Source organism: Cottoperca gobio, chromosome 1 (genome assembly GCF_900634415.1).
Source record: "Cottoperca gobio chromosome 1, fCotGob3.1, whole genome shotgun sequence".
Lineage (NCBI taxonomy): Eukaryota > Metazoa > Chordata > Actinopteri > Perciformes > Bovichtidae > Cottoperca > Cottoperca gobio.
The window spans coordinates 4,625,898-4,641,283 of record NC_041355.1 but is presented as its reverse complement, the minus strand read 5'-3'; the positions used below and the strand labels follow the sequence as shown (position 1 = coordinate 4,641,283).

At 44.1% G+C, this 15,386-nt stretch overlaps 1 protein-coding gene across 3 annotated transcripts in view; it reads left to right on the top strand.

The window, feature by feature from the left end:
- The window catches only part of znf827 (zinc finger protein 827), a 63,811-nt gene that overhangs the window by 42,653 nt on the left and 5,772 nt on the right, over positions 1 to 15,386 (top strand). For 2 of the 3 annotated variants that reach the window (XM_029450264.1, XM_029450421.1), the window contains exons 7-14: positions 2,468 to 2,522; positions 2,650 to 2,750; positions 7,674 to 7,811; positions 8,892 to 8,921; positions 9,060 to 9,231; positions 9,997 to 10,163; positions 12,889 to 13,098; positions 13,551 to 13,728. In XM_029450264.1, coding sequence (XP_029306124.1) covers positions 2,468 to 2,522; positions 2,650 to 2,750; positions 7,674 to 7,811; positions 8,892 to 8,921; positions 9,060 to 9,231; positions 9,997 to 10,163; positions 12,889 to 13,098; positions 13,551 to 13,728 — 1,051 coding nt within the window. The remainder of the gene's footprint in view (positions 1 to 2,467; positions 2,523 to 2,649; positions 2,751 to 7,673; positions 7,812 to 8,891; positions 8,922 to 9,059; positions 9,232 to 9,996; positions 10,164 to 12,888; positions 13,099 to 13,550; positions 13,729 to 15,386) is intronic. The other variant, XM_029450337.1, reaches the window with a different exon arrangement.

Sequence of the window (15,386 nt, the reverse complement as noted above, 5' to 3'; positions counted from 1 at the left end):
CCCCCCCCCCCCCCTTGCAGCTCTACGCAGTGTAAACCTTGGACAGTTTTTGATACTCGATCATAAAACCTACATGTTTCCATTTCCATCCTCTGGTGGCTCTGTTGTAAAGTCGAGGTTATATATGACATGTAATGACATCCTGCTTTTTACCTGTGCGGCCATGAAAGTGACATTGAAGCAGCAGACAGCTGTTTGTATTGCTAGATTAAGACAGAGCTTTGAGGTGGAACCATCGTGCCCCCCCTCCCCCCAGGGAAAAGGTGCAAATGTGTGAGTGTGTGAGGGGGGGGGGGGGGCGGGGTCAGGCTTGTAGTCCAGGGCTGTGACCCCATCTCTGTCCTGCCTCTGATTGCTTCTCTTAAATGCCATATAAAGAAACGAGCTTGTGTAAAATCTTTTTCCCATTTCTTGCTTTCACACATATTCACAAATTCACACATTGGCAGTTTTTCTTTCCCACACAGTCTTGCATACACACCTTTACACGCTCACACAAGGCCCCATGGGGAGTGGTGTCTGCACAAATGCCCCCTCTTCCCTCCTCCCTCGCCTCCTTTCTCTCATTCTCTCACTCTCTCTCTCTCTCTCTCCCTTGACTCGTTTTCAGACATGCCGGCTCAAGCACACTTGGCTGCACACGCTCTCCCCCTGCACTTCCCCTCCCTCCTCCTCCCTTTACATTTCTCCCGTGCGGCATCTCCATGGCAACGTGGAAAGAGACCTCTGTCCTTGGCGAGCAGTGTGACGGAGTGGGGTGTTTACAGGGGGGGGGTTGGGTTGCATAGGGGGAGAGGGGAGGGGGGGGGGGCAGAGGATAAGGAGGGTAGAGAGGGCAGCAGGGGTACACAGTATGCCCACCCAGGGAGGCCAGGGCATCGCTAGCCTGGCAACAGCGACGACCGCCCCCTTAGAGCTGGGTATGAATGTGAGGGGGACTGGAACAGTGTGGGCTGCTGTCACACAATGAGCAATCAATATGAATTACCCAGAGCAGTAGGACCTCAGAGACACATCAGTAGCAAGGTCGCTCTGAACACTGAGATGGTTGCAGCTTTGAAATTCCCTTCAGTACATCGCCTTGAAACTCACTCGTATGGCTCCATTCTCAGGCAGGAAGTATAGGGCTCGTTACGACTGAAGACTGGAAGCCTATAGAAGCATTTAGTTGTTTATACAATTCTCACTTTACTTGGCACTTAGAAACCTCTTAAAATCCTTTTGTACGTCATACTCGATAGCTCTGTGAGCAGCTAGAAATGTTACAAGTATCCTGTTCATGAAACTCAACTGTGTTGGATCTAGAGTGACTGTCTGGTATACAGAGGTGCACTTGGATAACCTTCGTTTTCTACTCGCTTTTGTGCAACTGCAGGTGGATGCAACAGAAACTATACTTGCTTTGCATGCAAACGTGTGTGTGTGATCTAAGGTGTGAAGACCTTACTTGCAGCGTGTTATAGCGCAGCACTATAAAATAAAGGCTGGCAGGAGAAATCGTTGCTGCTTTGTTTAATATAATGTTAAGGTTATTGATGTTGTTTAATTCAGCGGGTGATTGGTTGATCAATGTCACTGTAATTGTTCTGAGAGGTACGTGGCTATGTCGGAAAAAAGTTGGGACGAATAGTTGCAATCAGGTGTTGCATGCGAGTGAGGGGAAAAAGTCTCTCCATCGCAGGTCAGACACGGGGACGTTTGATAATCACCAGTTGGTCACATTTTGCATTTATTCCTCCGAGAGTAGTACCATGAAATATTTAAAAGTTATAATTTTGCACTGATGAACAGCTTTCAACAGACTTTTCCTGTGTCCAGAGACTCCAGAGAGAGAACCGGTCTATTATGTAGATCTGTACATTGCAATGCAATCAAATAAAAAGAATCCTTGGAATAAATATTGTTTTCAACTTTATCTTCACTTTGCTTTATTTTGTCACGTTAGCCGTGTTGATTCAACTCTTGGCACTTTTCGACGCCACAGTCGGTAAATGTTGAGAGGTTTTTTGTCATGTTTTCGTTCCCAATTTACATACAAGAGTGTAACCGTACACAAACACACACATGTGCCATCTGGGTTGTGTGATCTAACCATCCATGCACATTTTGATTTAAAAAGAAATAAAGAAATCTTTTCATATTGGTATCGTTGGGCTAACTTTCGGCTCACAGGTCGGCAGGTCGCCACCAGAGAGACTCCCACTACTCCAGATGGCCAGTGCACCCCTGCTGGCATGGCCAACCTGTGCTTTACCAGCCGAGTTAAACTTCAAGGAAGCGGGATTACATAGCGTTCTGTAACGGCCAATGTGCAGGGAGATTTGAAGAATCGTTAGTTGAGGAGGTAGATTGCAACTGTGTCTGTTTACCGATCGATTATGGGGTCGGATTTAGCTATTGAATAAATAAAAATGATAAAATATGTAAATTATTTTGTATTGACTGTTTTTTTTTGTTGTTTTTCCAGAAAAAGTCAGCAAAGCCAACAACCACAAAGACGGTAACATGGTTGGAATACACAGGTGAGTCAATAATACCCTGTGCTTTTGCTCCATGATGGGTATCAACCTGCATTTTTTAATATCATTTGAATACAGTATGTGTTTTAATTTAGTAGCTGTGCAACTGTTATTATGTATCATGTTTCAGTCCGTTCCTGGATGAGTGCTTCAGACAATCACCCTTTAACTCACGCTCGAAGAGCTCTTCCCCCGCAGAAGCCAGCTCCTCTACCAGGGCACTATTCCACGGTAAGACACGCGTCAAACACACACACACAACCACACAAACACACACTCGCTCAGGAACATACTACAGTAGTAGGAGTAGTAGTAGAAGCACAGACATATCGCAGTTTATTGTAGCCAGTAGATGGATGGAAATGATCGTTGCTCATATCGTGTCTTTTAGACCGGTAAGTCGATTAACCAGTTGCAGGATCTCCACAGCTTCGTGATGGCAAGTTACAGATCCAATTCCCTCAAATCCAAGGATCCAACACGCTAAAGTTTGAGACGAGGTTAATTAGTGTCGCACTTTGTAAAGGAAGGTGGCGCGGGAAACGATGAAGCAACTGTAGGACACGCATGCAGACAGCGCACAAAGTTTAGTAAAATAGTGTTAAAAGATCTTACATTTCTATTCTTTCACAAAACACAAAGATCTTAATTCTTTCATTGACTTCGTGTCTATTTGTCTTTTTTGTTAAACTTTCAAGGCCTTTTTTTTCTCGCCTTAAATTCATAAACTTTCAAGGATATTATTTTTCAACATTTCATAGAATAAACTATTAATATAGAAAATAATCCGCAATCGTTAGCTGCAGCTCTAATGTCTTTATGTTTGTCGTTCCACACAAAGATCTCCTCCAAAGAGATAATTGTCAGAAGAAAAAAAAGATGTGCAGCTGGCCCAAAGCAGGAAGGGGTTAACTGCCAACAGTCATTAAGTCTGTGTCATTCAGAGTACAGCGTCTTCAGAGACGCGTATCCAAGTCTCAAGATATTCTCTTTGTCGCTTGGAGAAATATCTGATTATGCGGAGATGCTCATTATACACATACTGTACATACATGTGCATGCATTTACAGACCCTGCACACACACACACACACACACACACACACACACACACACACACCCTCTTACACAAAGGCTTTGTAGCCTGGCGAGTTACTCAACATGAAATTACATATGAAGACATCTTTATATCCGAGTGTACTGCCACAAGGACACATCTCAATTAACCACCTCCAGCTTTACATGATCTCACCCTCCTCTCTCCCCGTTTCACATTTAGAGCTCCATCCGGCCTTTCTGCTCTCACGCATTTCCCCAGCCCGAAGGCCTCTGCCCAGGGCATCCCCCGTCTCCCTCTCCTCCCCTCTTCCCTGGCATCCCAGAACTTCCCTCCATGTTCCTCTGGCAGTGAGAGATCCAGAGGTTAATTAGCTGGTGCCAGCTTTGCCTGTCCCTCTGCCAGTTAATGAAAATCTGATTGGCTTCTGGGTGTCAAGAGTGTCCTGAAAGTTAATTCGCCCAGCCCACCTCCCCTTTCCCTTGTGTGTTTAAGCTTCAGATCAAGCCTCTGCTGCTCGCTCTTTTACTGTAGTACTGTTTTACTCTCTCCTCTCCTCCGCGTGTGTGTCTCTTTGTTCTTTACCTTTTTTTTGTCTCTCTTTATTTTCTCCCTGTTTTTTCACCCGCTGCTTCAAATATTGGGAAGCATTTCCAGTTGCAGCTTGTCGGAAGGCTCAGTATTTGGAGAACTTTCCTGTTAGTTCACGGCACCGCTAAGATTATTGTTTTGTATTTACTGGTTGTGAAATGATTTGCGACTGACAGTTTGCTGCTGGTGCCGTGATTTGTCTTGAAACTGGCTGTGTGTTTAAAAGCAAAAGCTGACATCATTACAGCAGATATTTTATAAAGGGGGGGGGGGGGGGGGGAAGAAACATATATTGTTTTATCATTATAGTCCTCAGCGATGACCTTCTGTACACGTATGTCTCTGCGAGCGATTAAACTGGTGATCGCCAACAGTGTTGTTTGAGCTTATCGTAATGGTTATATTCCTGTAGAAATAAAACGTGTGTTTCCCTTTAAACAAGAAAGAAAGGATAAGTGAGTAGGAGTTGCTTCTCGCTTCAGTCTGGGGTTTAGAACAATCCTTCATTTCTTGTTTGTGTCTCTCTCTCGCTCTCTCTCGCTCTAATAGCACTAATTAACCCATTAACCACTTCAAGGCTCACGCCACACCCTAACCGGCTTAATCATCAGTGTGTTTGCGGGGTCGTGGCCTCGAGCCCTTGCCATCCGGCTTTTCGTCACCTTGTGTGACAAAGGCCGCTTGTGAGTCCGGACCAGTTAAAGCTTTCATTTGCTACAAGCCCCGTAAGAAGGTTTAGGATTCTCAGAATAAGCCATACAAAGACAATGAGCGCGGAGAAACGAAGTTTGAACGGCCCGTTTATAGTCCGCTATCAGCCCGGCGGTGATGGCGAGAGGCTGGTTCCAGCTGATGCAGGAGGTCAGGCAGTGCGTGACTCGCAGGTTGGTCGAGGCCGCAGTAAGTTACTCGTGTTGTGACACCTTCGCCGCCTGTGTGGCTTTTCTCTGTGCGAGGAACTACAAACGTCTACTCGCATGTCTTTACCATAACACCATGTGCCATCCCTCACCTTAATGATGGGGTCAAATATCTGCAGTAGTAGGGAGATGAAAGATATTCAATGTACGTTATATAAAACCGAGAGAAGCAGCAAACTCTCCCGTTGGAGAAGCTGCGTCCAGAACTAAAAAAAAAAAAGAATATTTGGCCTTCTGTCCGTTAACTGATGGAATGATTTCAGCTCTAGTTAAACTGATCTACATTTCTCCGCATGCTCTGCTCATTGAGGATGCCATGATCTGCAGCCCACTGCTTATATCTGAGAAACTACATTTCTAAGTGAGTAAGTTGAGTTCATAAAAATATTCTTTCAGTACTCTGTTATGACGCGATATTCCACTTAGGACATGTTTCGTATTTCTTAGAATGATACACAGGCCTCAGCAGGGGGTCGTGTGGTTGTTGCAGCAGCACAGTATCACAGATGAGTAGAGAAAGTAAATAATCAAAAGGTAGATACAACTAAAATAGAAACGTGTATATAAAGAGCATATGGAGACAAAAGAAAACGGTCCATAGGGTAATACACATGCAGCCTGCCTCTTTAGCTGTATGGGTTATACTTTGTTATACAACAAATACTTTGCGTATATAAGTTTACTCGCCACAAATGATGCATAAGACTATTTTGTGAATCAAACCAAATGTGCTGTATGTTTGCTTTGACAGTTAGATGTGCGAGGGATGGTGTGACGCAACTAAAAGCAAGCAAACAAAGGCACACAACATACATTCACTAGTTTGCATGTAGAGGGGATTAAATATGCGACACGGAGACAAAACTGCTCTCGGGTTTGTGTGTCAGTGCAACAACAGCAAAGTGACCTTTCACACCACCTTCCAAAAGCCGATGCGTCCGCTCTTCAACATTTTGTACCATAATAATACCTCCAGCATAATATACAAAATATAATATATTCTTTCCTTTTTCCCACTGTGGTACTTTTACTCATCTGTGTGTTTTGTATAATATTGAAAAAAAACATGTTTTAATGATAAAATGTGAGTTCAAGAAGTTTCCACAACTCACTGTTGAGTATAAACTGTACTTTATGTAACTGAACAACCCTTTTTTCTTATTCTCTTCCTCTTTTGTGGAGTCAGAACTTGTGAGAACTGATTTACATCTGTAAAGAATCACAACTTTTAGTGCGAGGGGGGAAACTAAGCAGGGGAGTTTTAAACACTGAAAATAAAACTCAGAATAATCTCCAAATGCAAAGGTTTTAGCCAATGTCGGTATCATGCTCTTTGAACAAATGCACACAATCGCTAAAAGACCCTGCCTCCATCTACAAAAGGTGCAAAGCACGTTTTCATCCTCGTGAATTACTCTCTGTCCTGTGATGAGGTTGAATTCAAAGCAGAAACTTCAATTCTTCAGACTCTCAAAGCATCTGAAAATAGTTGCACTCATTCTTTTCCTTTCTTTGATTGTGGGGAGGGAGGGGGGGGAGTGACATACAGTAAAGGAGAGCTACAGTGAAATGTGTGTGCTGCAGGCTTTAGAGCAAAGGACTGCTGCTTGCTGTTGACATTAAGAATGCATTTGCACTTCATCCCACCCGCAGGCTACACACGGAGCATCTGTCAAGTGGTAGCAGACAGGTTTAAGTCTTGTGGGTTAGCAAATTAGCCCAGAGTGTATCAGTTGTTCTGTTTCACTGAAACTGAAGGCAATGAGACTGTTCCTGATAGATTGGACTATTTGACCTTGTAGTTTTTGGCTCTGCGATACTTTAACCGAGCACTTAGTTGCCAAATGACTGAACGTAATGTCATTCTTAACCATAGATTGTGAAATATTAGGCGAGTGTTTTGTCTCGCTCGCTTTCCGATGCTCCGTTTTTGTCTCGCATCTTTAATTCTCGTCCGTCCAGTGCCAGACCCCCTCCAGCCTCTCCTGCCTGCCTGTCTGTGTAGTGTAGTGGAGGCCAGAGGCGTGGGAAGCCACACAGAAGAGTTGGACGCTGATTGTTATAGCTGGGTAAAAAAGTATCATATTATTTCTTGCGTCTTTGTGCTAAGATAACTCCCAGCGGCCCGTAGCTTCATGTTGGGAGGACAGACACGAGAGAGCGCTCTCAATCTTCTCATCCGACGGTCGGTGAGAAATAAGCAGATTTCCCAAAATGTTGTTCCCCGTGTTGTTCCAGCTGTTTTACTGGAGATGCATCTCGTTAAAGATGGATGTAAATAGGGCGTTGTAGTGGGTAAGACGCATGCTGTATGTTTTATTTTGATTGCGACCTTACCCCGTCTTTTGTTTCTGACCTTTGTTGCATTCATTCCCCCCTGTTCCCTTGTTCCCTTGTTCCCTGTCACCTCTCAACTCTCTACTATTGAACTAAAAGTTAAAATGACCCTCTAGTTCAAAGAACACAATCAGAGCAACACCGCACAGCAGAGTGTTGTGGTTTGGTAGGTTCAACATCAAAGCATATTAAACTTATGTTCCAGCTGCACGACTGTGAATGACGAGTATGTTTTCTTTCTGCGTTTCAGACTCGGAGAAGGACGATGGGGAGCTGGGAAACGGGATTGCCCAGTGGAGACTAAATGAACAGCTCTTCCCGTGTCCTGTCTGTGGCAAAGTGTTTGGCAGACAGCAGACTCTTTCTAGACATTTGTCTCTACACACAGGTAAATAAACACGCGCATACACTCACGTCGTCGGCGTATGTGCACACTCGTCGCCGCACATTTGCATCTCTTTGTTTAATGTGTAGATGTTCGCTGCCGTGTTCGTGCGGCCCACAGTAAGTAAATAAGGTTGACTAGACTAGATTACCCTTCCTTTAAAGAGATTACCACCATGATTAGTCTCACTGGGAAATCTGCCCGTCTAATTACCCAGCTAGAGGAATGCCTCACAGAGTATCTACACACACACACACACACACACACACACACACACACACACACACCAGTAATTCTGATGCCGTCACGATTGTTTCCCTCATTCACTTTCTCTCTCACACTCAGACACGGGAGACTTCCTCTGGATGAAGCTGTACGCTCCCTTGTGTCCTGATTACACTGTGTTTTTAAACTTGGCCCTTCTTTGCTCCCGATTGATCCATTCTATCCCATCACTGTCTACTGCAATCCCTCTCTCTGTCCTTATTAGGGAAATAAATTAATGACTCTCCTGCTTCATGCAATTTTATTTCAAGCAAATTACCGCTGGATTAGAAATGAATGCAACTTGAGATTGCAGACTAAATCACCGGGCGCACAAATGGAGACTTGTGTACAAAATGCCCCCACACAATTGGACATGCTCTCGCATTTTGCGTACACACGCTACACGACACACACACACACACCATCTGAGAGTGTTGGCTGTGAACAGCTTGGCCACACCACAGAGAGCAGAAGCAGGGGCATATGTCAGTGTGATGGTCTTTTTGGTTTCCCCGGCGACATAAAGGTTGCCTGGCTTCATGTCCTTGGGGCAAAGTGTGTGTGTGTGTGTGTGTGTGTGTGTGTGGGTGGGGGGGGGGCTATAGGAAGTGGACACGTTGATTTGTTTAGGGATAAAAGGAAATATTGTGATTTAATTGTTTTTAATTAGATTTTATAGTGCTTGCAAATTAGGTAAAATGATGTCTGTACGTTCTCATATTTTCACCATCTTGTGGCATTTACAGGAATATCTAGATACCCTGAAAAGTTGATTTTATCAAACATCACATGGTGTTTTTTCTTCCTCTTTCCCAGGATCAGAGTTACAGTTGGGGTCAGGCGAAGGTGAGGCAGGGTTAGGCATTAAGCAATTAGGTTTAAGCTTGCTTTAAAAGCTCAGAGGCTGAGCGCAACTTAATGAAATATCATCTGAGGTAATGTTTACAGTAACCCGATGTCTTGTGTCTGTGTTTATTTTTGCAGAAGAGAGGAAGTACAAGTGTCACCTTTGTCCTTACGCAGCCAAGTGCAGGGCTAACCTCAATCAGCACCTGACCATCCACTCTGTGAAGCTGGTCAACACAGACGCTGAGCAGATCGTCAGCGCCGTTACAGCCGACTCCACCGAGCGCAAGAACTGCCCTTACTACTACAGGTGGTGACAACAGACCAAAACACCAACGCTCAACTCTTTTTAGGACGTCTCCAGCAAATAGCAGAGGATAAAATCTTGTTTTTTTTATTGATCTGTATCTGCTGCCTGACGCCCAAGTATATCTTGATATATTTCTTGATTTAATTTCTCCCCAACTGCTCTATTGTGTTCACTCGTTTCCCTCCAACCTCTAAATCTTCCTCATAAACATCATAACATAAACATAAACAATCTTGTTCATTTAATTTGTACAAAATGTTTGTGGTTATAGGTGGGGTTATGTGCCAAAAATATTCAATTTATTTTATCTGACGGGGAAGATGCAATTTATTATTAATAATGATAATTAAGTAATAATGCCGATCATGACACTTGATGTGCTGCACAAAGACGGCCCTTTTTATGGAGAAATCCACATTTCTATCTACGATTTGATATTTCACCATGCTCCTAGCTACTGTGCTACGCTACGCTAAGCTAACTGTGTCCTGGCTGCAGTATTTACTGTACAGACGAGAGAATGTTCTCAATCTTGTCCTTCGAGTGCATTTCCCAAAATGTCCAATAATGATCTGAAAAGAATTAGTTCCACGTCTGCTGTGTGGAAATGTTTTATTTTCAATCATATTTATTCAATTAGAAGAAATGTTTCCAGGCTGTACTACTTTAGAAATGTATGCAGACATAATATAACACTGAAGCTGACGGTCTCCCCCCTGTTATTCTCGCCATCTTCCTCCCTCTTCCTCTCTGTTCTCTGTGCAGCTGCCATGTGTGTGATTTCCAGACTGAGCTGAATGCCCAGTTTGTGAGCCACATGTCGCTCCATGTGGACAAGGAGCAGTGGATGTTCTCGCTCTGCTGCAGCGTCTGTGACTACGTCTGCATGGAAGAGAACGACATGAAGAACCACATTAGTACTGGACATGCAGGTACAGGGTCCCTGATTACGCCCGACAGTCCCTCTCACGTGTGTGTTGGTGTAATGGTGAAAAAAACGGCCATCAAGGAGACGACAACCAACAGTCAAAAACCTAAACTTATGCAGTTTATTACTATTGCATAAGGCAAAGAAAAGCAGCAGATCTAGACGCTGGAACTGCACACGCATCTAAACTCAAACGATTAATCGTTTTTTTTTCTAATTTCAACTTTTCTGTCGATTTGACTAAAAGATTAATCTCTTCAGCTTTAGAGTAACGTCCTTGTGTCTGCTGTGTGTGCAGGGTTCTCAAACGTAATGTTCTGGATAGTAGCTAAGTGCCTAATACAAGCCCTAGAAAAATGCCTTATGGAGTTATTTTCAAAATTACTCTCACATGTTCGAGTGGGTGGTAGCTTACACATTGTGGCTCTTGTTCACGGCTCAGAATAGAAATACAGTGCAGTACTTGGACAGTGACACATTTTCTATTGTTTTGGCTCTGTACTCCAACACATGGGGTTTAAATTTAACCAGCGACTGGCGTTAAAGCGCTGGCTTTCAGCTTTTTAAGGGTTTTGAGAATTGTAGCCCCTCCAATTACTGACATCGATAAGTGTGCAACGCCGACACTGTGTGTGTAAACACGCTCGATTTAAAGCTCAAAGTCCGTGTCGTTTATCAATTAATCTGCAGATTATCTTTACAATTATCCAACCAACAGTCCATAATCAAATCTATTCAGTTCATCATCATATAAGATTATAAACCCCATGTGAGAACCTGCTACCTGTACATGTACCTGTACATAAATCAATTAGAATTAGCACCTAACTTTCACCTCCAAGTCAAAACTTCCTAATATGACAGTAATTTGCGCCTCATAAACACACAGTTCTGTGTCAGTTCAGAGGACACGGGGAAAGAAAAGCCGTAGAATTGGGTTTCACAAACAAACCTCCTCCAGTCGACCTTCTCTGCACTTTTAAAGCTGTTGGTGTAAACCCCTGGTGGTCGATATGAGTGTTTTTGTCTAAAACAGCTTTGTCCAGTTTATTGCTGACGTTTTGCTCCTCTACTGTTCCTCAATGTGTGTGTGTGTGTGTGTGCTTCTTGTGTGGGTGGGTGGGATTGTCCGGCCTAGACAGCTGAGGGGTCTTTCAGAGGCCACAGTGGCCTTGTTTATCTGAGAAGGTTGGCCCTTATCGTGCCTGAGGGGAAAAAATCAATAGGCCTTGGTTCCTTAGGAGACGAGCTGGGTTTACGATGCCACTGTGGCCATCTTTTAAGTCTCTCAGCCTGGATGGCATTTATCCAAGTCTCACACAAGATGGACACCACCACCGCCGAACACACACGTGTACCGCAGCTTGTAGTCTCCTCGTACGTTCCACCTTCTACGAGTCTTAATAAAGTGTCACGGTCCAGCCCTGTTTTGTTAAAGCGTGGACACTTCCGAGTGGAGACAGAACGGCACTTAGAGTGAATCCTGTCACACGGTAAAAGGCTAGTTATCTGGTCAACTGTGTTAGACACTCCCAGGCAGGAGATGGCTGAGCTCAGCAGGTGTGACAGTTCAAGCTGAGGACTGGACTCCCATGGGGAGAGGGTTGGTTGGGTGCCCTTCTCTGCAGGGGGGGGGGGACAGGTTTTGACAGGTTTTGACTTGATTTTTCCTCTGGAGACTTTGACAGAGAGGAAGATTTTGCTTCTTTTATTGCTTGTTCGTATGTCTTGAACGTTGAGGACGAAGTTATTCTGTAAAAGAGAAAAATGGAATATTTTTCAGTAAAGGTGTGTTTCAAGGTCGAGGCCCACTGGCTAAGAGCAGCGCCTTTTCTTTTTTTTTCTTCCCTTTTTGCTTATATTCTGTGGCATTAGCCTTTTGGATATTGTAAGAGAAGGCAAGTGTATGTTAAATACTGCAGCAGTGGAGATAAAAGCTCCCTCAAGCTGGTTCAATATCATATTCAAAATGCTGCTAACACCGCACTGTGAATGACCCTGGTTTATTTAGATTTGATTGAAGGCAATTAATCATATCTTCTATTAAAGTATAATGCCTTGTGTGTGCACTGCATGCCTACCTTCTTCTGTGTTTTAGACCCATGTGTGTGTGTGTGTGTGTGTGTGTGTGCGCCTGTGCCTGTATTAAAAAGATAGGTCAACCATTTCAGGATCTGTGCAGCCTTTTCTCCTTCCTTTCACTCCCTCCTGAGTGAATGCCCTTTGTTGAGCTGTGCCCTGAGATGCTCCCGCCATCTTAGCTCCTTCGGCCATGACCCACGCTCCTCACCCCTCCCTCCCTCTCTCTCGCCCCCTCCCCTTGTAATTCCCTCTCCCTTCCCAGTGAATTGCAGACTTAGAGAAGGGGATCAATAAAAGCACACTGCATCTTGATTTGACTGGCAGCAGGGCCTTAGTCAGAGCACAGGGCAATTGAGGCTGCCTGCTTGTATTCTGTTTCTGTTTGTTTGTGTGTGTGTGTGTGTGTGTGTGTGTGTGTGTGTGTGTGTGTGTGTGTGTGTGTGTGTGTGTGTGTGTGTGTGTGTGTGTGTGTGTGTGTGCGTGTGTGTGCATGTACATAACGAAGGGGTTCTTGTAACAGATTTTTCAGCATTGAGGATACACCACAATTTGTACAGTTGGCTCTTGGTACAGTTCTTCCCCAACATTGCTTTCCAACGTAATAATAAAGATTTCTCACTCTTTGCAATCTGTCCTCTTGTGTCCAGGTCTGAACTCGAGGAGTCCCCTCAGCGAGACCAAGAGCACCTCCTCGTCCCTCTCGGCCCTCAGCGACTCACTCAACAGCTCGGAGGGCGGAGACCTCACCCACGGTAACGAAGAACTCAGGGGCCTGCTCGCCCCGCCCTCCTCTGCAGGCAGCCAGTCCAGCTCTGGAAGCCACTCGGGATCAGGAACTGAGGACAAGTCTGAAAAAGGCAAGGCATTGTGGGAATTACTGCAACCAGATGCACTGAATCCTTGTAATGTTTATATTCATGTCTGACTCGGCAACAACAAGGCATGAGGTATTATTTATGACGAGTTAAACAGTCAGAAACTCTGCAAGACTGTGTGGGTGTGGTTCTATCAGATTTGATTGACAGTGACCAAACAATGTAGGTTATGTAGGGCCCTATCCTTGATGAGACTTCAGGGCCTTTGTAAAGTAGAAATCTGTGATGAGACTCAACACTGTGACGGCCTCATTCATCAGTACTTTTGTCATTTTAGAATTACACCGATAATGCAAATGAGTTCTGACGTGACAATGTTAACGTTAACGTAGGTCTCTTGTGTTGTTGACTAAGAGCATAGTCATCCCTTTTGGTTTCTTCCTTGTCTGAAGAGCACAACCAGGCTCACCCTCTCCCTGTTTGCTTCTCCACAGGCTTCGAGTGCGTCTTCTGCAATTTTGTGTGCAAGACGCGTAGCATGTATGAGCGGCACCTCCAGATCCACCTCATCACCCGAATGTTTGAGTGTGACGTCTGCCACAAGTTCCTCAAGACGCCCGAGCAGCTGCTGGAGCACAAGAAGTGCCACACCGTCCCCTCCGGAGGGCTCAAGTAAGGAAAGCAAGTACAGACAGAGGTTCCTAACTCCGCCCGTCCTCCCCCCTCCCCCACCCTGTCGATTTCACTAGACACAAAAAGATGCATTCAGTATAAACACATCGTCGAGCAGCTGTAGGGGTGTGCAAGTTATGGCGTATTTTAAATCTGGATTAATTTAGGTTTCAGGAATTTAAGTGGAATTTTAGTGAAATAACGTAAAGACCTTATCTGGGTTCTTTCAAATAAGAGCTTTTAACAGTCATACAGCTGAAGACGGAAACACAGATTTGTGGTCTGTTTGAAGGTTATTCTCGTCAAGTGTCCTTAATCAGTTAACCTCCCTTTCATGTTCATTATCTGCAGCCAGCAAATGAAATGATACAAGCTGTAGTTTTTGCTCGACAGCCTCTCTTGGCAAGTGTAAGTTATTAGACAGTGGTCTCTGTGGCTGCTATGAACAGAAGGGAGAGTGGAAAGGAGATGGAAATGGGTTTCCCCTCAGGGTCTGTTGTTCTACTGCCCACAGCTAGCAGCCATGCCAAAGATATCTGAAACATTGCATTCCAGAAAGCTACTTCCCCCCCCCCCCTCCCCGAATACAGACACTTATATAAAATGTGTTGGCACACCCCTAGAGAAATAATCATTTCGAGCAAGAACAAACGTCATATTACTTAGATCTGTAACATCACAGACTACACCAGGGCTGCCCCAAGTGCTCCTGCAGTAAGGTTCAATTTGGCCCACTAGATTCCAAATGATATTATAAATCACAGTTAATTCTGTTGTGTTTGTTGTCAGGTAAAATGCTCTTTAAATATGTAGGATCCCTCATTAGTAACGAGATGAGATCGGTTACAGGAAGTCAGTTTGATTGATTGAAGCCTGAAGTTTCATCTCAGGGCAGAAACTGCTGAACTTGCAGCCTTTTGATAAGAGCACGGATATAAAGTATGGCATCATAAAAATGATAATCACTGTATAACAAAAGTCATAAAGAAAACTTGGCATTGTATGTCATAAAAAGTTATGTAGAAAAAGAAAAAGAAACATAAAATAGTCATTAAAAAAAAAAGAAAATAAGTCGTATTTTGTAAAAAGAATCAGAAAAGTCTTACAAATGTTTATAGTATGTCGTAAAAAATGTCATATCGGATTCAGCACCGCTTTTGGTGTTTTTGCAGGGAGTGAGTGAAAGCCTACATGTGTCTGGTACTGAGACGCTGTGGCACCAAACAAGGGGAAGATATGTTCGCAGCTGTGCAGAGACTGCTGGAAAAGAAAGTCTTAAGTGTCAACGTTTGGGCAACCCTGCACTACACATTGACACAAATTAATCCAAATGTAAATATATATATATATACCAAAACTAATGCAGGCTGTTTGTGGAGAGAAACACATATCTCACACTACAGTTTGCATCCCACCCCCTACATATAGAAGAATATGAACAAGTGCTGGTGCACATTGCATATAGTTATCTAAGGCAGCCTTGCGTTCCTAATATGGATTGACTGTTTACGCAGTTGTAGTCTCCTCACGTGCCTCCCTCTCCATCTCCATACTCCAGTCCCTCAGGAGCCTTTGTTGTACTGTGACACGTTTATGTCCCATTTCAGGTCTGTCAAGCTAACATAAAACCTCAATCTGTCGAACCAACCAAACCACAC